This window comes from Tursiops truncatus, chromosome 3 (assembly GCF_011762595.2).
Source record: "Tursiops truncatus isolate mTurTru1 chromosome 3, mTurTru1.mat.Y, whole genome shotgun sequence".
In the NCBI taxonomy this organism is placed as follows: domain Eukaryota; kingdom Metazoa; phylum Chordata; class Mammalia; order Artiodactyla; family Delphinidae; genus Tursiops; species Tursiops truncatus.
The window spans coordinates 115,106,398-115,128,531 of record NC_047036.1 but is presented as its reverse complement, the minus strand read 5'-3'; the positions used below and the strand labels follow the sequence as shown (position 1 = coordinate 115,128,531).

General features: G+C 42.8%; 1 protein-coding gene across 4 annotated transcripts in view; it reads right to left on the bottom strand.

Annotated features, from left to right (window-relative positions):
- The window catches only part of KDM3B (lysine demethylase 3B), a 59,128-nt gene that overhangs the window by 5,520 nt on the left and 31,474 nt on the right, over nucleotides 1-22,134 (bottom strand). For 2 of the 4 annotated variants that reach the window (XM_019924491.3, XM_019924493.3), the window contains 12 exons: nucleotides 21,388-21,589; nucleotides 16,878-17,092; nucleotides 15,953-16,105; nucleotides 10,545-10,652; nucleotides 8,872-8,999; nucleotides 7,506-7,785; nucleotides 6,506-6,762; nucleotides 3,376-3,642; nucleotides 2,396-2,567; nucleotides 1,908-1,998; nucleotides 1,631-1,761; nucleotides 569-688 (listed from right to left, as the gene is read on the bottom strand). In XM_019924491.3, the coding sequence (XP_019780050.1) occupies nucleotides 569-688; nucleotides 1,631-1,761; nucleotides 1,908-1,998; nucleotides 2,396-2,567; nucleotides 3,376-3,642; nucleotides 6,506-6,762; nucleotides 7,506-7,785; nucleotides 8,872-8,999; nucleotides 10,545-10,652; nucleotides 15,953-16,105; nucleotides 16,878-17,092; nucleotides 21,388-21,589 (2,124 nt within the window). The remainder of the gene's footprint in view (nucleotides 1-568; nucleotides 689-1,630; nucleotides 1,762-1,907; nucleotides 1,999-2,395; nucleotides 2,568-3,375; nucleotides 3,643-6,505; nucleotides 6,763-7,505; nucleotides 7,786-8,871; nucleotides 9,000-10,544; nucleotides 10,653-15,952; nucleotides 16,106-16,877; nucleotides 17,093-21,387; nucleotides 21,590-22,134) is intronic. The other 2 variants (XM_073802575.1, XM_019924492.3) reach the window with 2 other exon arrangements.

Here is a 22,134-nt window from a genome sequence, read left to right as displayed (position 1 = left end):
TGCAAATGACCTGGCTTTATCACCTATTACCCCACAGCTGAACTGGGTGATGGACCAAGTAGGCCAGTTTGAACTTTCTTCTTTTTTTTTGTTTTTGTTTTTGTTTTGTGTGGTATGTGGGTCTCTCACTGTTGTGGCCTCTCCTCTTGCGGAGCTCAGGCTCCGGACGCACAGGCTCAGCGGCCATGGCTCACGGGCCCAGCCGCTCTGCAGCATGTGGGATCTTCCCGGACCGGGGCACGAACCCGTGTCCCCTTCATCGGCAGGCGGCCTCTCAACCACTGCGCCACCAGGGAAGCCCTGTCCTTTCTTCTTTACTCCTCTTTGTGATGCTACATACTCAGTAGTAAAGGGCAGCATTCCCAGAGAGGGAATAACTCTGGTCAAAGATACACAAGTACCACTCTTCTCTGCTGCAAATCACCCCTTTGTCTGGGCACCTACTATGCATCATGCCTGGCAGAGATTTAAGAAAAACCCACTGGCCCTGACTGAGGAGAAAGACACACCATTTTACTCCTGAGGCTAAACCTCACCCTGCTGAAGCACTGGGTTCTAGAAATCATACCTTCATCATGAGCACCCTCCCCGATGGGGATCCCAACATACACCATCACATTAACTGCATCGGACACATCTAAGTGAAGATTTGTTGTGCCAACTCTTCTGTCTTCTGCTGTTATCAAGCCTGAAGGTAAAAGGAAGATATGCAAGGTGAAAGGGCAATATTATGTTGTTTTTTTTTCTTTTTTGGCTGCCCCGCAAGGCTTGTAGGATCTTAGCTCCCCGACCAGGGATTGAACCTGCGCCCTCGGCAGTGAAAGCGTGGAGTCCTAACCACTGGACAGCCAGGGAATTCCTGAAAGGGCAATATTCTGAAGAATCCATATAGACCCTACAAGTGAAAACATACTCGAAGATATTCTTAAATGTGTAACATTGGGAGAATGACGTATATCTATTTATCAATAAATAATTCTCCTCGTCTCTTTTCTAGTGTTTTAAAACTGATTTCAAGCTCAGTTGACACTATCATTAGCTTTGGCCATTGATCCAATTCCACCCTCCTAAACGATCTCTCCCCTTCAGAAGCAAAACAGATATGGGCATTATGGACACTCAAATGAAGCTTGGCTTTCACAGTGATTTAGGACATTATTGTGACTTCACAAAGAGCTGGTTGGGTAGCATGGTACTCAGACGTCTTCACTCTTATCTTGTCAAGTCTCTTAAAAGCTAAGGATCTTTGGTTGTGCCGTGCGGCATGCGGGATCTTAGTTCCCTGACCAGGGATAGAATCCTCACCCCCTGCAGTGGAAACACAGTGTCTTAACCACTGGACCACCAGGGAAGTCTCTTGGATGGAACCTTTGAGAGGAAACTTTCTAACTACTGTGTGTGTGTATATATATATATACACACATACATACATATACAGTACTGGGCCCAAAGGGCTATTATGCAAATCAGTGGCAAAAGCAAACATATTCTAAACCATCCTGGATACTGTCAACTTCTTCAGCTCCTGTCACTTTGCCCTCTACACATGATCTTGATTACAAATCTCCCTCTATAGGTGAAATGGAAACAGTAGTGTCCAGAAAGGTCAATTATGGCCTCTCCCTCATACCGTAGGCATTGTACATCTTGGGGCCCAAATCGGGCCTTACAAAGTAGCTGGGTAGCCTAGAGGCTAGATTGAGTCTGCCATCTCGTTTGGTATATTCTGGCAGAGGAAGGTTCTCCATCAGATCTTCAAACCTATAAAAAAAAAAAAAGCATGAAAGATGACTTAGCTTGTTATAGGGGAAAAAGGAAAAGAGGTGGAGTTCACTTTTCTGTGATTACTTTGTGACAGCTTTAGCAAAGCACAAGTCTCTCAAGACGACTCACTGTAGTTCACTAACCTTGTTGGCATCATGTCCCGAAAATCTTCCCCAGGAGGCCAGTCCTTGAGTTTGAGCACCATTGGCTGCCCATCTTCTGACCTTAATCGCTCTGGAAGACAGAAAGCACTCCTACAAATATCTGCTGGGTTGGCTGCTGCCTGATTCTCCAGTGACTAAAAGGTTTAGAAGACTAAACTCTTATTTTCAGACTTGTAAACCCCCATAATGGATAAGGTGGGCTTTGTTTTCCTTAGCCACTGCTTTAGTACATGATAAATTTTTCCATCTCAAAGTGAAAGTGCTCCACACATCCCATGTGATCATGTGCTTAAGTCCAGGTATGCTCTGGGAGCCATGTGATTGCCATGAGAGCTACCTGGTTGGCACCAGGATAGAATGTTCCTCCTGTTAAGAGGATGTAATTTGTTATTTCAGCGGTAGGGCTGGGCATATAGATGCTTACTTTGCAGTCTGCTTTTACTGAACCAGATATCAAAGCTACTTACTGCATATGATCTCGAAGCCATCCCAGAAATCCCGAACTTTCACATCGGAAATTATAGCACAGTTCCTGCAGTTCACCAAGTCCACATCCTGGTCTCCAAATTCCTGGCTAAAGGCTTCTGGCTTCCAGAGTTCAGACTTGAGTTTTTTATGTACCCCTGATACCAGCACTGGCTGTGGAAACAAAAGTATCTCAATCAGAGTCACTTAGGAAATACTTAGCTCAGGGCTAAGGGACAGAATAGGAGGGTTTCCTGGGGACAACCTCTTCTCCACAATGATTTATTATTCCCTCCCAGTTTCACAATCTGTGGATTTCAACAATGTCAGCTACAGAAAATGAAAACACTTCTACTCTGTTATTACACTTGATTCTCACTGCGGGGGGTGGGGTGGGGGGCACATTCCACAAAAATCACTTCTGCTGCCCTGGTATCTACCACTATTTTGAGGTGAGAGGATGAAAAGCTGACAAATGCAAATTCTGAGAATACGTCCTCACATCTCGAATGAAAAACTCTCCAGACAATTCTACAACCTCCCCCCCCTTCCTCACACCTGCTAATGTATAAAAATCAGAAAGTGTTATCACACTATCACACAGACTTGTATGGTCTTGAAACATTTACCTAGAAGAGTACCACCCACTTCCACCCATTTTCGCCTCACCCCATATCACACTTACGGATTTTCCTCTAAAGGTGTCATTAATGCCAGATCACAACCTCACAGGAATTTCAACTGCCCTTTTAAGAACACAGAGCTACACAGCTGAGAAATAAAAAGATCCACAATGTATTTTTAGGAATCTTCTGACTTTTAAAAATCCAAGAAAACTCGAAGTAGCAAGGCTGTCTATAACAAACTTAGTATATGTCTAAATCTCCTTAGCAAAGTGTCTCCCAGAGAGAATTGAAACTATCCTGGTAGCTATAGTGGGCAGGCAGACAGCCGACCCTGGGATCTGCTTATTCTTGCTTACCTGGCCTTGCTTCCAACACTCCCGGAAGATCTTCCAATTGTTTTTGTTGCTGGGGTCATGGAGACACAGAAGTCTTCCATCACAGAGCCAGGAGTGAGAGGTATGGGGGTCCAGCACATTTAACCCCATCACCATCTCCTTCACTTCCTTTTGGGTGTCAGTCAAGTTACAGGCCCGCTTTGCAGCATCTGAGGTTTTCTTATTTTCTACCACTGAGGCAATGATGTGGTCAAGGAAGTTGGGGAGGCTGGCCTTGTTCTTCACTCCCTGCCAGACACAAACCCATCAGGTTAGTATGACTGAGGCACCATCAGTAGAGTATTCAAAAACAGTCTCACAGTTATATTCACACGGAGTTCTGATCTACCTGATTAAATTTCATAAAAGTTAATTGTAAAGTCTTTTGTAGTTGGAGGGGGGAGCCTATTAAGTCACTATCTTACATTTCCCTAGCCTTCATATTTTGCTTTATATTTATGAAAAAAAAGTACAGAAAGGTCCCCTCTACTGCAGGAGATTTGAGACTTAAGAAATATCTTTGGCATTCAGCCCCGTTTTAAGCATATGCACGTAGACTGCAGGGATCACAAAATGCTGTAACTGAGTGAGAAAGATCATTTATTTTGAGGGTTACACATTTTTTTTGGCCAGCATGCCCAAGGGATATACTTCAATTAAGTAACTGAGGTGGCTTATCAAGGCAGTGATTTTTTTTACCAGGGAGTGTACCCCAATAAACAGTTGTACCAGAGTACCCAAGATAACTGTATATTCTGAAAGCAGTCTCCTACTCCCCAATCCGTCCCCTACCAAGAATCTCTCATTTGTTTCAGCTGGTGGGAAAGCTCAGGCCCAGAGATGAAAGTGACATACCTAAGGTCATAGAAGTGAAGGAAGGGGAGGGCTTTTGTAAACTTGATAACACAATGTCTGAAGTATCACTAATCATGATCTCTACAGAGTACATGTAATCATATAACATCCTGGGAAAATTTAAAAGAAAAAGGAGAACTGGGAGTTGGAGCAGTACAAATAAGACAGAGCTCAAAGTAATTTTTTTGGTCATTTATCCAAAAGAGAAACAAATAACCCACATTGTACAAGGCTCAACCACCCACAGTTCATCAAATTTCAGTCATTAGTCATAAAATAGAATGAGAAACATATTTGTGTACTTGTTTGAAATGCTCTCTGGAATATATAAACTGAAAATACAAAAGCAATGTATAAAAACATTTGTGTAAAAAGGGGGGGAACTATATACATATTTTAATATCACTGAAAGGGCAATCATGAAACAATGGTCACCTACAGAAAGGGAGGCAACAGTGGGAAGGAGACTTTTCACTGTATTTTTAAAATTTAAATTTTGTACGTTTTGAATTAATTAGTTCAGTAAATGCTTACTAAATACTTATGTATCAAACATTGTGGCACTAGGGATATAGTAGTGAATAAAACAGACAAAAATGGGGAATTCCCTGGCAGTCTAGTGGTTAGGACTCTGCTTCCACTGCTGGGGACCTGGGTTCGATCCCTGGTTGGGGAACTAAGATCCTGAAAGCTGTGCAGCACAAAAAACCCAAAAAACCAAAAAAAACAAAAAACAGACAAAAATGCCTTTAAGTGGAGGTAAGGCAGAAAATAAATAAAACACAGCAAGTCAGATGGTAATAAGTGTTATGGAAAAAGTGCAGGGCTTCCCTGGTGGCTCACCGGTTAAGAATCTGCCTGCCAATGCAGGGGACACGGATTCGAGCGCTGGTCCGGGAAGATCCCACATGCCACGGAGCAACTAAGCCCGTGTGCCATACTACTGAGCCTGCGCTCTAGAGCCCGTGAGCCGCAACTACTGAGCTCAGATGCCACAACTACTGAAGCCCGTGCACCTAGAGCCCGTGCTCCGCAACGAGAAGCCACTGCAATGAGAAGCCTACGCACCGCAAGGAAGAGTAGCCCCCACTTGCCACAACTAGAGAAAGCCCGCGTGCAGCAACGAAGACCCAATGCAGCCAAAAATAAATAAATAAATAAATTTTTTAAAAAAAGTGCAGGGGAAACAGACATGAGTGGAGGATGGGAGTAAAATGGACTTTTAAAAAGGGTGATCTAAGAAGAAGGCTTACTGAAGAGGTGACATTTCAGGAGGGAGGAGAGGAAGTTGATTAAGAAGCAGGCCATGTTGTGACATGGGAAAGAGAGTTCTCGGTGGAGAAAAGGACAAGTGCAAAGGCTCTGAAGAAAGAGCATGCCTGGCCATGTTCAAGAAACAGCAAGAAGGTGGGTGTGGCCAGAGCAGAGTGAACAAGAGGGAGAGTGGTAGTTGAAGTCAGGGAAGTGAGGGGAAGATAGGGCTGGAACGTTATAGTCCACTGAAAGGACTCTGCTTTTATTATGAAATTGGAAGCCCTTGAAAGACTTTAGGCAGAGGTGATATAATGTGACATATCTTAAAAGGACCACTCTAGCTGCTCTGTGTAGAAAAGGAAGAAATACAGAGGACCTCTAAGGAGTTTACTACAAAAATTCAGGCAAGAGAGGATGTTGACTCAGACTAGAGAGGAAGCAGCGGAGCTGATGAGAAATGGGTGCACTCTGAATACATTCTGATGATCAAACTGAAAGGTTATGCTAACAGATTAGATACGAAATGTGAGAGGGGAGTCCCAAAAGACTCCAAGATTTTTCGCCGAGCAATTGGAAGCCACTGACCAAGAGAAGCAAAAAATAAAGGAGATGCAGGCTCACAGGCAGAAGAACAGGAGTGTGGTTTTAGAGGTGTTAGGTTTGAGGCGTCTATTAGATACCCAAGAGAGTACAATATGAATGTACTGCCTACGTTTAAAAAAAATTTAATGTCTGTTATTGTCAAGAAAATAAAGTGATTTCTGCTGATGATTGAAAAACTTCAGTCTCAGTTTCTACTGACTTCCTAACATGGCACAAAAGGTTTACTACTTAAAAGGATCTCAAACATTCCCAAAATTTAATATAAAGAAAGATCTTGTCAGCTGGACTGATAATGTGGAGGACACAAGTCAGTCATATACCCTCTAACCCAGTTATCAGATCTCTGATGGTTCTTTCATGGAAAAGCAGCAAAGGCTAGAGTTGTAGAGAGGACACTTACTGCTGAGGATGTAGAGAAGACCGGGGGGAAGGGTATGCCTGTGTCCAAGGGGGTTTGAGGAAGCTTTCCGGGCCCGGAGTGGAGGAGGTCTCGAAGGCTAGAGCCTTCAGTTTTGTTGTTGGAGGCAGTGGGACCCAGTAACAGACTGTTAAAAAGCTTTGGAGTCAACGGAGAGACCTTTGCAGTGGAGTTGAATGAGTCCAGCCCAAAGGGTGAATGAGACTCTTTATTGAGCACCGACCTCAGGGACCCTGCTTCTGTAAGAACATAACCAGGAATAGCATTAGGCACAAGGAATACCCAGCAGGCAACTGACTCCTAAAAATCAGCCAAGTGGGAAAGAGGAAAGACTTTCCCCTCCCCTGCCCCCCAAACTACATACGGTTTGTCTGGGCCAAGCCTGACGAGCTATGACTATGGCAGGTCTCATGGCCAAGGAGAAGCTCTCCTACTTCTTCCTTTCTTTTCCAGATCTGGATTTCAAACTTCCTTTTGTTCCCATCCATCTTTCGTCTCCCTCACTTTCTAAGACAGTGTTGCTTCAAGTGGGTCTCCAGAATACTTGTATTAGAATCACCTGGAGTGCTTGTTAAAAATGGAGATTCTCGGTCTTACTCCAAGAGATTTTCACTTAATAGTTCTGGTGGGGCACAGGAATCTGCATTTTTAACGATTCCCCAGGTGATTTTGTGCCCACTGAAAACCAAGTGTAGCCCTCCTGGCTAGTAATACTGGCTATCAGGGCCATTTGGGAAGCTTGTTAAAAATCTTATATTGATTCTGACTAAAGAGGTTTGGGGTAGAACCCAGGCATGTGCCTTTTTTAGAAAGCTCCACTTCTAGAAAGAAATGGAAAGAGATTCCCTCATTTTACATGATCAGCCAGAGAAAGCAAGTGGCATGTTTCAAAAATGTGGATGGTAATGTGTGAGTTTGAAGAATCCCAGAATAACTCAAGTGTTCCACCCACAGGCAGGGCAGAGGCTTGTGTTAATCTCACCTTTTGTTTCTTCCTTAGCCTTCTGAGTTGCTAAATCCGCCAACCAGTGCAGGGCAGAGGAAGGTGGGCCTGTGTCAGGGCAAGGGGGCCTGATGGCTTTTAGCTCACTATTGCTATTTGACGCCGAACTGTCTGCTTTCAGAGGCTCGTCAGATCTGATGTCAGTACTGTCGGCTTTGGCAACATGGTCAGTCTCTGGTTGTGTTACCGATGCAGTTCCTCCTCCACCTGAGAAGGTGGTTTCATTTCCAGAAGAGGCACTAGGGTTTATGCTAGGAAGCTATAGCACAGAACGCCAACATGGTTAAAGTGTTGTCCTTGTGTAGAAAAAACACAATGCAAATAGTAATGACAGCTGACACTAAACAGGTCTGGGAAAGCAACTGTCCCATAAACTGCTATTTCACTCATTCATTAATTTAACATATATTTGTTGAGTCCTACAATGTGACAGAAACTATGCTAGGTTCTGTGGAAAGAGCAGTGAACAAGACTTGAAAATAAAACAGTGTTTTTGTTTGGCATGCCTGAGGCTCAAATTCTGCACTGGCAAATTGGTGATTAGAACTTGACCGCATAGAGCTGTTCTGAGGATTAAATGAGATAGTACTGATATACGCAAAGAGCTCAGAATAGTGTCTGGCACACATACATGCTCAATAAAATGGTTATTATTCTATTATTGAATTTTCCAGATGATTTGCTCTAATATGTCAACTCTACTGAAAAGATATTTTGAGATCTCTCAGCATTAATCCCTGTACCTCTTATTGATCATGTGTAGCATTCCTGGAAAGCCCTCCGAGTGTAAGAGGTGTGTGTGTGGTTTTTTTATTTTTTTAAAATAGCCTCTTATTCAAAATAGTCACCATCACACCAGAATGACCTCCACCTCTGACAAAGCAATGAGAAAATCACTGCCCCTCTGTGAAGGCTTAGGACTGCTTTCAGGGTAGAATGATCCCAGATCAGCAGGCTAATATTCATATTTCTTTCCTCAGTACCTAACATGACAAGGCAGGGACCATGCACACAAATAGGACTGTATTCCTAATTACCTTTTCTGTACTCTTCACCTACACAAGGAACCTGAGGTACAAATCTTGACAAGATGCAAAGAATCTCTTTGTGCTATTTATCAAACAAGCCTGAATTGGTTTTAAAGACACATGAAGAGAAACTCATACCAGTCAGGGGGAATTTAAATCCCTTGAGTAACTTCTGGGGCTCTCTCTAGACAGGCCTCCCCATCCCCTAATTCCCCAGGAATCTGACAGTAGCCTGGGACAACAGAGGTGAAAATGAGGCACTTCCTGGTACAAAGAACTTGAGTTTCTCTCAGTTGTACCTATACACACCACTTTACCTGTGACATCCCATTAGTGACAGCAGGTCTCAACACAGATTTGTTCTGCCGGCTAATACAAGGGCAGTTTGCTTTAATTCCCCACTTGCCCCGGGCAGCATGTACCATGTCTCCAATATTGTAAAGAGCTGGAAAAAAAATAACAATTAACCTTAGAATAATTGTATGTGCCAGGTATTGTGCTAAAGACCTTATTTACATTATCTCTCTCAAGCTTTACCACAAGTCAATGAGGTAGCAGCTTGTACCCTCAATTTTTTTTTAAATTTTATTTATTTTTTATTTTTGGGTGCGTTGGGTCTTCGTTGCTGTGTGTGGGCTTTCTCTGGTTGCAGTGAGTGGGGGCTACTCTTCGTTGCGGTGTGCGGGCTTCTCATTGCAGTGGCTTCTCTTGTGGAGCATGGGCTCTAGGCGCGTGGGCTTCAGTAGTTGTGGCACGCGGGCTCAGTAGTTGTGGCTCGCGGGCTCTAGAGCGCAGGCTCAGTAGTTGTGGCGCATGGGCTTAGTTGCTCCGCGGCATGTGGGATCTTCCCGGACCAGGGCTTGAACCCTTGTCCCCTGCATTGGCAGGCGGATTCTTAACCACTGCGCCACCAGGGAAGCCCAGTACCCTCAATTTTTGATGATGAAACTGAGACTCAGAGAAGTTAGATTATTTGCTTAAGTACATAAAGTTGGTAAATGAAAGTACCGAGACTTTAACCCATGTCTATCTAGCACTAAAGTTCTGTGCACGCTTAACCACTAAGCTACACTCCCTCCCTCCTCTAGTAAACGTTAACAAGGTGTCCTTTAGCAGAAACTCTAGGGGTAGATTCCCTGTTGTTCAAGCGTATGTAAACATTTTGAATTGTATACTTGAGATTTATTGTAAGTTATACCTAAAAAAAAAAATAGACCAATGTAAACTTTACACAAACATTTAACCAATGCTTAGATCAGCAGGGAGCAGGCATCTGACCACTGCACTCAGGGAGCTCTTCTGCTCAGATGCACTGGGTTATAAAGATCCAGGGGATGGCTCCCCAAAGTGGAGAAGAATATAGGCAGAGGATTCACCAACTTCAGTGTGTGCATGTTAATGGAACTGTGGAAGCTGGAAACACTTTATCTGGAGGAATCAATGAAGTAAAGCTGCCACAAGACCATTCATTTCTACTGTTAAGCTGCCTTCTTCATGGATTCAAGAGCTTTGATTAGCTTCAGCTGGATTTTTATAAACCTAGAACCAAAGGTCTTTCTGGAAGCCAGGGGACTGGCTTTTTCTTTCTTTCTTTTTTTTTTTTGCTGGGCCACACAGCTTGTGAGATCTTAGTTCCCCGACCAGGGACTAAACCCGGGCCCTCGGCAGTGAGAGCACAGCGTCTTAACCACTGGACCACCAGGGACTTCCCAGACTGACTTTTGCTATCCTGGTCCTGCCGACCATAGGAATGTAAAATGACATCTGAAAAGCAACCAACCCCTCCACCCACAAAGGTGAGGCAAAGTGGGTGCAGTGGCTGCATACAATCTAACATTTCTGAAGATTCAAATTCTCAGGGAAATCTAGTGAGGCTTAAAAAGAGTCAAGCTGAGATAAACCATTTTACCAAATATTATGGTGTGTAAATTACAGCTCAATTAAAAACATCTTTTTTCCCCCACCAAATCTAAAGAAGGAATTCCTTTACCTGTGCCAGGGATGATCTGTGTGGGCATGAGATTCTCTGGTTCATGGGACTGCCCCTTTGCACACTTCAACCAGGAGAAAACCTCTTCATCACCTATCTCTTCTGTCTCTGAAACAGAAACGAAATGACTTTACTTATTTTATGAGGGTCACAAGATGTATCTCTCTCAGTAAGTCAGAGTTTCAGACTTTACAGGCCAATTTTTTCATGGGTCAAAGAAGATAACAGCTAACTTTAAAAAATACTGCTACACTGAGTTATAATTTACATAAAATTAATTCAACAATTTAAAGTGTACACTTCAATGAATTTAGACAAATGTATATAGTTGTAGAAACAGTACTACATTCAGGATTTAGAACTTTTCTATCCCTTCATAAAGTTCCCTTCAGCACTTTACAGTCAATACCGTTTCCTCAACCCCTGGCCACCAACAACCAACTTTCTAACACTAAAATTTTGCTTCTTCTAGAATTTCATATCACTGGAAACATATGGTATGTCATTTGTCATTTGTGTTGGGCTTCTTTCATTTAGCAGTGATTTTCAGATTCATCCATATTGTTGCATTTATTAGTAATTCATATCTTTTTATGTCTGGGTGCTGTTCCATAGTATGGATGTACCTTATTGTGTTTACCCACTTATCAGCTGGTAAATAGTTGGATTGTTTCCCATTATTGGCTATTATGAATAAAGTGCTACAAACATTCAAGTACAAGCCTTTGTGTGGACATATTTTCATTTCTCTTGGAAATACCTAGAAGTGGAATGCTAGTTTATGTCTAAATTTATAAAGAAATGGCTATACTGTTTTCCAAAGTGATGGTACCAAATTGCATTACTATCAGCCATGTTTAATAAGTTTTAGTTGCTCCATATCCTTGACAGCACTTTTGTACTCTCAGTTTTAAAAATTTTAGCCATCCTAGTGGGGTTGGTGGTTTCTCATTATGGTTTTAATTTGTATTTCCCTAGTAAGTAATGATAGCTTTTTCCCATGTGTTTATTTTCCATTGATCTATCTTCTTTGATGAAGTACCTGTTCAAATATTTTGCCCATTTAAAAACTGGGTTTTGGTGGGGACTTCCCTGGTGGCACAGTGGTTAAGAATCCGCCTGCCAACGCAGGGGACACGAGTTTGAGCCCTGGTCCGGGAAGATCCCACATGCTGCAGAGCAACTAAGCCCATGCACCACAACTACTGAGCCCGCGTGCCACAGCTACTGAAGCCCACATACCTAGAGCCTGTGCTCCGCAACAAGAGAAGCCACCGCAATGAGAAGCCCGTGCACCGCAACGAAGAGTAGCCCCCGCTCTCCGCAGCTAGAGAAAGCCTGAGAGCAGCAACAAAGACCCAACTCAGCCAAAAATAAATAAATTTAAAAATTAAAAAAAAAACAACTGGGTTTTTTGTCTTCTTGTTATTGAATTTTAAGAGGTCTTTATTATGGATGCAAGTTCTTTAGCAAATATGTGATCAGCAAATCTTTTCTCCCACTATGTGGCTTGCCTTTTCATTTACTTAATGTCTTTCGAAGAGCAGTTTTCAAATTTGATATTAATTTTTCTTTTTTTTTGTGTGTCTTATCTAAGAAATATTTATCTAACCCAAGGACACAAAGGTCTTCTATTTTTTTCCTAGAGGTTTTAGAGTTTTAACTTTTATGTTTAGGTCTATGATTTATTAGTTAATTTTTTGTATATAATGTGAATAAAAATAGTTCATTTGATTATTTGAATATGTATATACAGTTATTTAAGTACCATTTGTGAAAGGACTATCTTTTCCCATTCAATTAGCTTGGCACCTTTGCAGCTAATCAGTTGAATGTATATGAGTGGGTTTACTTCTAGACTCTGTTCTGTTGTGCTAACCATAGTGTCTTGATTACTGTAGCTTTACACAAAGTCTTAAAATGAAACAGTATAAATCCTCCAACTTCATTCTTCTTTTTCAAAATTTTGGTTATTCTAGGTAATTTGTATTTCATATAAATTTTAGAAACAACTTGTCAATTTCTACAAAAAGGCCTATTGGGATTTTCATTGGAATTGCACTTAATTATAGATCAATTTGGAAGAACTGACATCTTAATATTCAATCTTCTATCCGTGAATACAGTACATCTCTCCATTTATTTTTTATTTTTTTGTGGTACGCGGGCCCCTCTCCCGTTGCGGAGCACACGCTCCGTTCGCGCCGGCTCAGCGGCCATGGCTCACGGGCCCAGTCGCTCCGCGGCATGTGGGATCCTCCCGGAACGGGGCACGAACCCACGTCCCCTGCATCGGCAGGCGGACTCTCAACCACTGCGCCACCAGGGAAGCCCCGGTGTGGTTTTCTTAACGTATTTTCTGTTTGAGGATTATTGTTGGATTTGTGGTGTTATAGCTTTTTCATCAAATTTGGAAAATTTTTGGCTTTATTTGTTCAAATATTTTTTCTGTCTCTGCCCTCCTGCCCTCTTTCTGGAACTCCATTTATAAGTTTTGGAGACTGCCCAATATATCCTGTAGTTCAACAAGCCACTCTTCAACTTATAAATTTCTTTCTTCTCTCTGTGCTTAGTTTTTATAGTTTCTATTGCTGTCTTCAAGCTCACTGTTTCTTCTGCAGTATCTAATCTGCCACCTAGTGTATATTTGGGGGGGAGATATTTTTCATCTCAAGAAGTTTCATTTGGGTCTTTTACAGGTCTTCTGTTTTTCTCATTGTGTTTTCCTTTATGTCCAAGCATATTTAGAAGTTTTATAATAGCTGTTTTAGGTCCTTGTACAATAATTTCATCACTACTGTCATTTCTGGATTTGTTCTACAGATCGTTTTTTTTTTTCTTTTTTCCAGATTATTGGTCATATTATTCTGCTTTTCTGTATACCTGACCATTCTTCACTGAATGCAGAGCTTTGTGAGTATTATGTTCAGAGTACTGGATTTTGTTGTAATCCTTTAAAGAATGTTTGGTTTTTTAGTGTGGCATATAACTAAGTAACTTGTAGATGAATTTGATCCTTCCAAGGCTTGCTTTACACTTCATTATGGCAGCTCCAGAGCAGCCTGTATTCTGGGACAACATTAGTCTTACTACTAAGGGTGTGACTCTTTTGAACTCTATCCAGTGTCTCTCCACTCTGGCTGGTGGGAATACAAACTGTCAGTTCTGTATACTACTCAGTTGATTGCCTTGAGGAAAGTTTCACCTTATGCATGTGCAGATCACTATAAGACAAAAAAAATTTAGACGATTTCTCCACAGATCTCTGGTGTTCTCTCTGTGTCGTTGTAACCTCTTTAGTACACTACCTTACTCTTTGCAGATTCTGATCTCTGTCTCAACTCATGAGATTGCCAAACTCTATTTTAGTTGCCTTTCCCTGTGGTACAGGATGGAAACTGCTTCCAAGCAGTAAACTGGGGCAACTGTAAGATTCACCTTGTTTCCTCCCTTTTCTTAGGGAACACAGACTCAAACTGCCTGCTCTCTAATATCTGAAATTGTGGTTTCATATATTTTGTCTGGTTTCCTTGTTGTTTATGGCAGGAGGGCAATTTGTGCAGAAGTTTATCTTTCATGGGCGAAAATGGAAGATCTTAGCTCCATTAGTATGTAGAACCTAGTGGATGTCAGGCCCTGTGTTAACCACTTTACATACATCATCTCATTTAATCCTCAAAACAATGCTGTGGGGGACATACTCATATTATCTTTGTTTTATAGACAAGGAAACTGAGGTTCTGAGGGTTTAAGTAGCTAACCCAAGATACCATAGTTAGTATAATAATGTGTGCAAGTAGGATTCAGATCCCAGTAGCCTAAGCTCTAAAACCACCGTTACAATGGTTACACTGTATCTTAGAAGAGGGAAGAATGAGGAAGTGGTGGGCAATAAGGTAAAGCAAAAACAAAGTGAAGCAAAGGATTTGAATAGACATTTTTCCAAAGAAGATAAACATAGGGCCAATAAGCATATGAAAAGATGCTCAACATCAGTAGTTATCTGGGAAATGCAAGTCAAAACCACACTGTGAGGGACTTCCCTGGTGGTGCAGTGGTTAAGAATCTGCCTGCCAATGCAGGGGACATGGGTTCGAGCCCTGGTCCAGGAAGATCCCACATGCCATGGAGCAACTAAGCCTGTGCGCTGCAACTACTGAGCCTGTGCTCCAGAGCCCGCAAGCCATAACTACTGAAGCCCACGCTCCACAACTACGGAAGCCTGCGCGCCTAGAGCCCATGATCCGCAACAAGAGAAGCGACCACAATGAGAAGCCCGCGCACCACAACAAAGAGTAGCCCCCACTCGCCGCAACTAGAGAAAGCCCGTGTATAGCAATGAAGACCCAATGCGCCATAAATAAATAAATAAATTTATTAAAAACACACACACACACACACACACACACACACACACACACACACACACACACACAATGATATACTACTTCATAGCCACTATGATGGCTACAATTAAAGACATTTAATAACAAGTGTTGACAAGGATGTGGAAAAACTGAAATCCTCGTACATTGCTGGTGGAATTATAAAATGGTGCAGCTACTTTGGAATACAGTTTGGCAGTTTCTGAAAGGGTTAAAAATAGAACTGCCATATGCCCCATCAGTTCCACTGCTAGGTATATCCTCAAAAAAAATGAAAACATATGTTCACACAAAAACTTGTACACAAATGTTCCTAGTGGCATTATTCATAACAGCCCAAAGTAGAAACAACCTATATGTCCATCGACTGATGAATGGATGAAGAAAATGTAGTATATCACACAATGGAATATTACCTGGCAATACAAAGGAATGAATTAGGTGCTATAACATGGATGAAACTTTGAAACAGTATGCTAAGTGAAAGAGGCCAGTCACAGAAGGCCAAATATTGTATGATTCCATTTATATGACATGTATAGAATAGGCAAATCTATATAGACAGTATGTAGATTAGTGGTTACCAAGGCCTAAGGAGGGGGAGGAATGGGGAGTGACAGCTAATGGGTGTGAAGTTTCTTTTTGGAGCAGTGAAAATGAAATTACTATATAACCTTGAGAATACACTATACTATGGTGATGACTATATAACCTTGAGAAGATACTAAAAACCTTTGAACTGTACACTTTAAAAGGGTGAATTTTACAGCATATGAATTATATCTCAAAAAAAGATGTTATTAAAAAAAAAAAACCAGGGAAGACGAAGATTTACTCTTGGCTTGTTTTAACCTTCCCAGTCAGGCTGGAGTGTTGGCAATTTTAAGACCTCACAATGTGACAAAACATAAATGAAGCTAAACAGCTAAAGAGGAGGCGCAAACCCATTTCTGCTTCAATTTCCAAGTCCACACCTCCACTGACAGTTTACCTTTAGAACTACACAGGACAACATTTGCTCACCACTGCGTGGTCGGCTTTTCCTGAGCCTGTAACAGTCAAGGCAGACCCCAAATCCGCATTTGCGACAAACCCAGTGGATGTTGAAGAGAGTTGTTTCACATACATCACACATCTCCCGTACACCACGCACTGCTCGCTTCCATGCCACTTTCTCTGGTGGAAAAAGAGGAATACTGTTGGCACTGACCATCCTGAGCAACAGCAAAAGATACCAGACCCACTGATTCCTACTCAAGTGTTTTGTCTAGCAATTAAACTCAAAGGTTCATGAAGTCTGTATTTCTATAATTGTAAGAGAAACAAAATACATGGAATTTCTAATATTTCTGAACAAGTGTCAATGAGAATGAATGCCACGTGTTGTCATTTAAGATACTATAAAATTTTCAATTTGGGGAATTTTGAAACAAGAGGATTCTTTTCTTAAAGTGTAGGGCATAATTTCATAGTATAATATTCCTTGGTCTAGAAATAGGGTACAGTATCTCATAGACATGGAAATATCATAAATGTCTGAAAAATGTGGGTTCTAGGTATGAAACACAACAACCAGTAGCACTTCATCTATTCACAAACCATCAAGTATCACTTACTAACACAAATTAGTTCAAAGCAAACTGAAAATATTCGGCGTGAATCAAACCCAAACAGGGATCAAAATGCAAATTATGACAACTGTGCTACAACAATGAAAGACAAACAGGGAAGGAATTTTTAGTTTTTTAACTGCCAAAGACTAAAAGAATGAGGACTGTTGGATACAGGTGTGGCTTCAGCTATTTAGTTTACTACAAAGAGAAGTTTTATCGGCCTTAATTCATCCATAGAAAATGCCACCTGCCACTCCTTCCACACCTCCCTTTAAGCAAAAGAAAATGAGTTTCCAACTAGAACTGACTGGAAGACAAGCAAGAGGGTGCCTTACGGTGTGGCTCCACCATCATCATGGCCTCCTTCTCAGACATCACAAGCTGGCAGAACTGGTCTCCAACGTTGGCAAGAATGTATTTTGAGGTTTCGAGGTCTATTCCTTCTGCTAGGGAGGAAGAGGGAATCCACAGGTTCATGGCATCAGGGTCACTTTGCTGGGGACTCAGAAACCCCTCCACTCGGAGTACCCCCTTTCGAGTGAAGATCAACCTGAGACAGGAAGGTACACAGTCAAATACATAGTAAATAGCAGCAACCATGCAAACCAACACACACTTAAAATCCTAGGACCTAAAAGAAATTAAATGACACATAACAGGAATCAGACTGAGTTCAGAAATTTCACTATATTAGACCAACACAGTATGCACTAATAGGAAGGCTTGTTCACACCTAGTAGGTCTGGGTTCTTTAAAAAGCTGTCCCCAGAAATGTCCACCAGTTTCTCCAACCACCTGTTCCACACCAGCACCCACAGCACTGAATCTGACCAGAGAAAAATACAGAGCTATGCTCACTGTCACACTTAAAATTCATGTCTACTCACGTGAACCCTTAATATTGCCTGGCAGCCACAATACAGTTTCCTAGCGTGCTCCCTCTCCTAGATGCCTATTTAATATCTTCTCCTTCTTTTTAAACCTCCGGTATTACTTTCCCCACAAGGACCTTGCTAAGTATTTCACTGAAAAAATTCCGCAAGGAGCCAGAAGAGAATTCCCACAAGCTCCCACCACCACGCTACCACACGTTCTTGTCACTGGCCCCATGTACTCCATTTCATCTTCTGCTACTATGGATGAACTAGGTACCAGTGAAGACCAACCTCTCCACCTATGTTCTACATCCTATCCTCTTGCATAGGCATCCCTCCACTAATTCTCTCTTCCACATCATCTATTTTCCTCTCTACTGAATCACTCTTGTCAGTATTTGAACATGCTATCTCAAAAATCCCCTTGATCCCACACCCACCTCCTCCGTTTATGTTTGTAAGAGCAGTTTCCTTTTTTTTTTTTTTTTTTTTTTTGCGGTACGCGGGCCTCTCACTGTTGTGGCCTCTCCCGTTGCGGAGCACAGGCTCCGGACGCGCAGGCTCAGCGGCCATGGCTCACAGGCCCAGCCACTCCACGGCATGTGGGATCTTCCCGGACCAGGGCACGAACCCGTGTCCCCTGCATCGGCAGGCGGACTCTCAACCACAGCGCCACCAGGGAAGCCCAGGAGCAGTTTCTTAAAAGAGTTGTCTAGGGCTAGGGCGGGAGAGGCCACAACAGTGAGAGGCCTGCGTACCGCAAAAAAAAAAAAAAAAAAAAAAAGAGTTGTCTATACTGACAGTCACCAGCTCCTTTTCCTTTTATTTTCTCTTAATCCACGTCATTCAGGCTTTCTCCTACCAATCTACCAAAATTGGTTTTGTTTTTTTTTGCCATGCCACGCGGCATGTGGGATCTTAGTTCCCTGATCAGGGATCGAACCGGCGCCCCATGCAGTGGAAGTGTGGAGTCTTAACCACTGGACCACCAGGGAAGCCCCAAAACTGTTTTTTTTTGTGTGTGTGGTACGCGGGCCTCTCACTGTTGTGGCCTCTCCCATTGCAGAGCACAGGATCCGGACGCGCAGGCTCAGCAGCCATGGCTCACAGGCCCAGCCACTCCGCGGCATGTGGGATCTTCCCGGACCGGGGCACGAACCCGTGTCCCCTGCATCGGCAGGCGGACTCTCAACCACTGCGCCACCAGGGAAGTCCCCAAAACTGTTTTTGACAAGGTCATTCCCCCTTGTTAAATCCAATGGTCATTTTCAGTCCTTAACTGACCCCACCCAATCACCAACATTTGCCGGAGTTCATAATTCCTTCCCGGAAATACTTTCTTCAGCTGTCTGCCAGGATACCTCACTGGCTGTTCTTTCTCAGCCTCCTTTACTAGTTCCTCTTCATCTTTCCCATCTCTAAATGCTGGAGAGCTTCAGAACTCAGTCCTTGGACTACTTCTCTTCTCTGCCTAGACTTTGACTCCTTAAGTGATCTCAGTTAGACTCACAGCTTTAAATACCCAGTAACATCCACGTTTTTATCTCCAGCTTGGACTTCTTCCCTCAACTCTGGAGTTGTATATCCAGCTGCTCTTTCTTTCTTCTTTTTTTTTCTTTTTGGGCGCACCATGCAGCTGTGGGATCTTAATTCCTTGACCAGGGATTGAATCCGGGCCCTTGGTAATGAGAAGGCAGAGTCCTAACCATGGGACCACCAGGGAATTCCCCAGCTGCCCTTTCAACATCTCTACTTGGAAATCTAATAGGAATCTCTAATTTAACATATCTAAATTAAAACTCCTGCACTTCCTTGGTGGTGCAGTGGTTAAGAATCCTCCTGCCAATACAGGGGACATCGGTTCGATCCCTGGTCCAGGCAGACCCCACATACTGCGGAACAACTAAGCCCGTGAGACACAACTACTGAGCCCACACACCACAACTACTGAAGCCACGTGCTGCAACTACTGAAGCCCATGCACTTAGAGCCCGTGCTCCACAACAAGAGAAGCCACCACAATGAGAAGCCTGCACACCGCAACAAAGACCCAACACAACCCAAAATAAAAAAATAAAAATAAATCAACTAATTAAAACTCCCCATTTTCCTCCTCAAACCCACTTTTCCCTAAGAAATCACCTTACCAGTAAATGGCAATTCCATTCTTCCAGTTTTCAGGCCAGAAGCCATAAAATCATCTTTGACTCTTCTTTCATATCCACATGCAATCCATCAGAAAATCATGTGGCTCTACCTTCAAAATATATCCTTAATTTAACCACTTCTCATCACCTCTATTAATACCTCCCTACACTAAGCCACCATCATTTCTCACCTGGGTAATTCCAATATTCTCCTAATTTCTCCCTGCTTTTGCCTCAATATAATCTACTCTCAAGAAGGTAGTCACAGTGATCCTTTAAAACATTCATCAGTGTTACTCATCAGCTCAAAATCTCCAACAACTGCTTCTTCAGCATAAAAGCCAGGGCCCTTAAGAGTAGCCCTTTACAATCTGGACCTATCATTAACTCTTTGACTTCACTCTTTTCCCCCCCTTGCTTACTCTCTTTTACCCACCCTAGCTCCATGAACACATTAGAAATATTCCAGTCTCAAGACAGTTGCTGTTGCTGTGCCCTCTATCTCGAATACTCGTCTCCCAGAAAAATGCGTGGCTCACTCCCCTCACCTCCTTCAGGTCTTTACTCAAAACTCACTTTCTCAAGTTATCCTTTTTTTTTTTTGGCCTTGCCACATGGCATGTGGGATCTTAGTTCCCCAACCAGGGATCGAACCTGTGCTCCCTGCAGTGGAAGCGAGGAGTCCTAACCACTGGACCACCAGGGAATTCCCCCATCAAGCCATCCTATTTAACTGTAGCTTCCTCCAATAAAGATATAAAAATAGGGCTTCCCTGGTGGCGCAGTGGTTGAGAGTTCGCCTGCCGATGCAGGGGACACGAGTTTGTGCCCCGGTCCGGGAGGATCCCACATGCCGCGGAGCGGCTGGGCCCATGAGCCATGGCCGCTGAGCCTGCGTGTCCGGAGCCTGTGGTCCGCAACGGGAGAGGGCCACAAGAGTGAGAGGCCCGCGTACCGCAAAAAAAAAAAAGATATAAAAATAAATAAATAAACTGTAGACTCTCTAGCCTCCCCACACTTCAATCCTCTTTCCCTCCTTTTTCTTCCTCACAGTTATTACAGACTGACATACTATATATTTAACCTTTTTTTTTTCTTATTTACTCTCTGTGTCCCCAACAAGCCTCCTGAGGGCAGGAATTTGATGGTTTTATGTACTGTTTAATCCTCAATGCCCACAACAATGGCTGGCACACATTAAGTGCTCAATAAATATTTGCTGAATAAGTGAATCCATGCCACATGGATAAACCACCTGGATTTCTTTATTTAAAAAACTAAGGACACTTGAATGATTGCTTAGAAGAAATTCCTCTTCTAAGTTTATCAAGCAGAAGAAAAGTGACTAAATAGCTGTTGTTTGGTAAAAGCAAGGGATATTCCTAGGATTTCAACAGTTATCTCTATTTCACATTATCTCCTAATCTTACTTCCCCTTCTCCGTAGCGGACTCAAGTTACTCTAGCACTAAAGAGGAATAAGTGGTCAGGCAGATCTATGACACAAAATGGCATCCTTCTGCTCACACCACTGGTTTCAAATGCAACCCAAGTTAGGAATAACTCAACACAGCTCAGGGGGCAGCAGGTAAGATTGTTCAATTTCAGTTCTCTAAGGACAAAGTCACGTATCATTTCACAATCCAAACAACTAAGTGGCCACTAATGGGATGGCAGAACCTTACTTAGCACAGACTCTAAGAGCAATGCAATTTAGGAAAACAGTAAAAAGATGGTGAGATATGTTTACCGATTCAGAGAAAGAGTGGAAGTTAAGTGTCACTAACGAAACTGGGAAGGAGATGAAGAGAGGAGTCTGGGTACCTCCGGAAGTGAAAGAAGCGGCAAGCCACAGTGGAATCATCTTGCTCTTGTTCCTTAAACTTCCGATACCGCTCCAGGCGGCACTCACGACACTTGTGCAGATGAGGGGCTACATTGATGCACGACCCATCCTGCAGGAAGGGCTCTCCGGACTGCTTCAGCTTCTTCACTTTGCTCACATCTTTCAGCACTGACTGGCCAACTGTGGCAAGGGAGGGGGAGAAATTGTTGGTCATGAAAGGTTTAAATGAGACTCAATAACATAATCCTCCTGGGAACAGTCACTTGTCCTGACCTGAGTCACTCCTCCTTGCACTGAATGGGCATGAGCCCATCAGGTCTATCCTTGACAGAAAAGGAGCACAGGGAACAAAGGCTTCAACTAGGAGTTAAAGACCATGGAGAATTTGTGGGAAGTACCCCATGACAACAAAACAACTCTGAGCATGGGTGAGGAAAACTCAAGACAGCAGAAGCCTCTTGCCACTAGCCCCTCAGGATATGACTGTTCTACTAATCAAGAACTCTTGGGGTTCCCATGGGATACCAAATCCTAACAAGAATGGCGACTTTTACCATCAGACTTTCTCTTAGACACTTGCCCTTATACAATTTTGGACCATAACCTCACTCCATAGGAGTTAATGGCTTTTGGAAGAGGTGTTAAAACCATATATATGTGACAGAGAGGAGCAAACTGAGGAGTGGTTCGCTTTGCTTCATCAACTCTACTAAAGGCTGCGATGT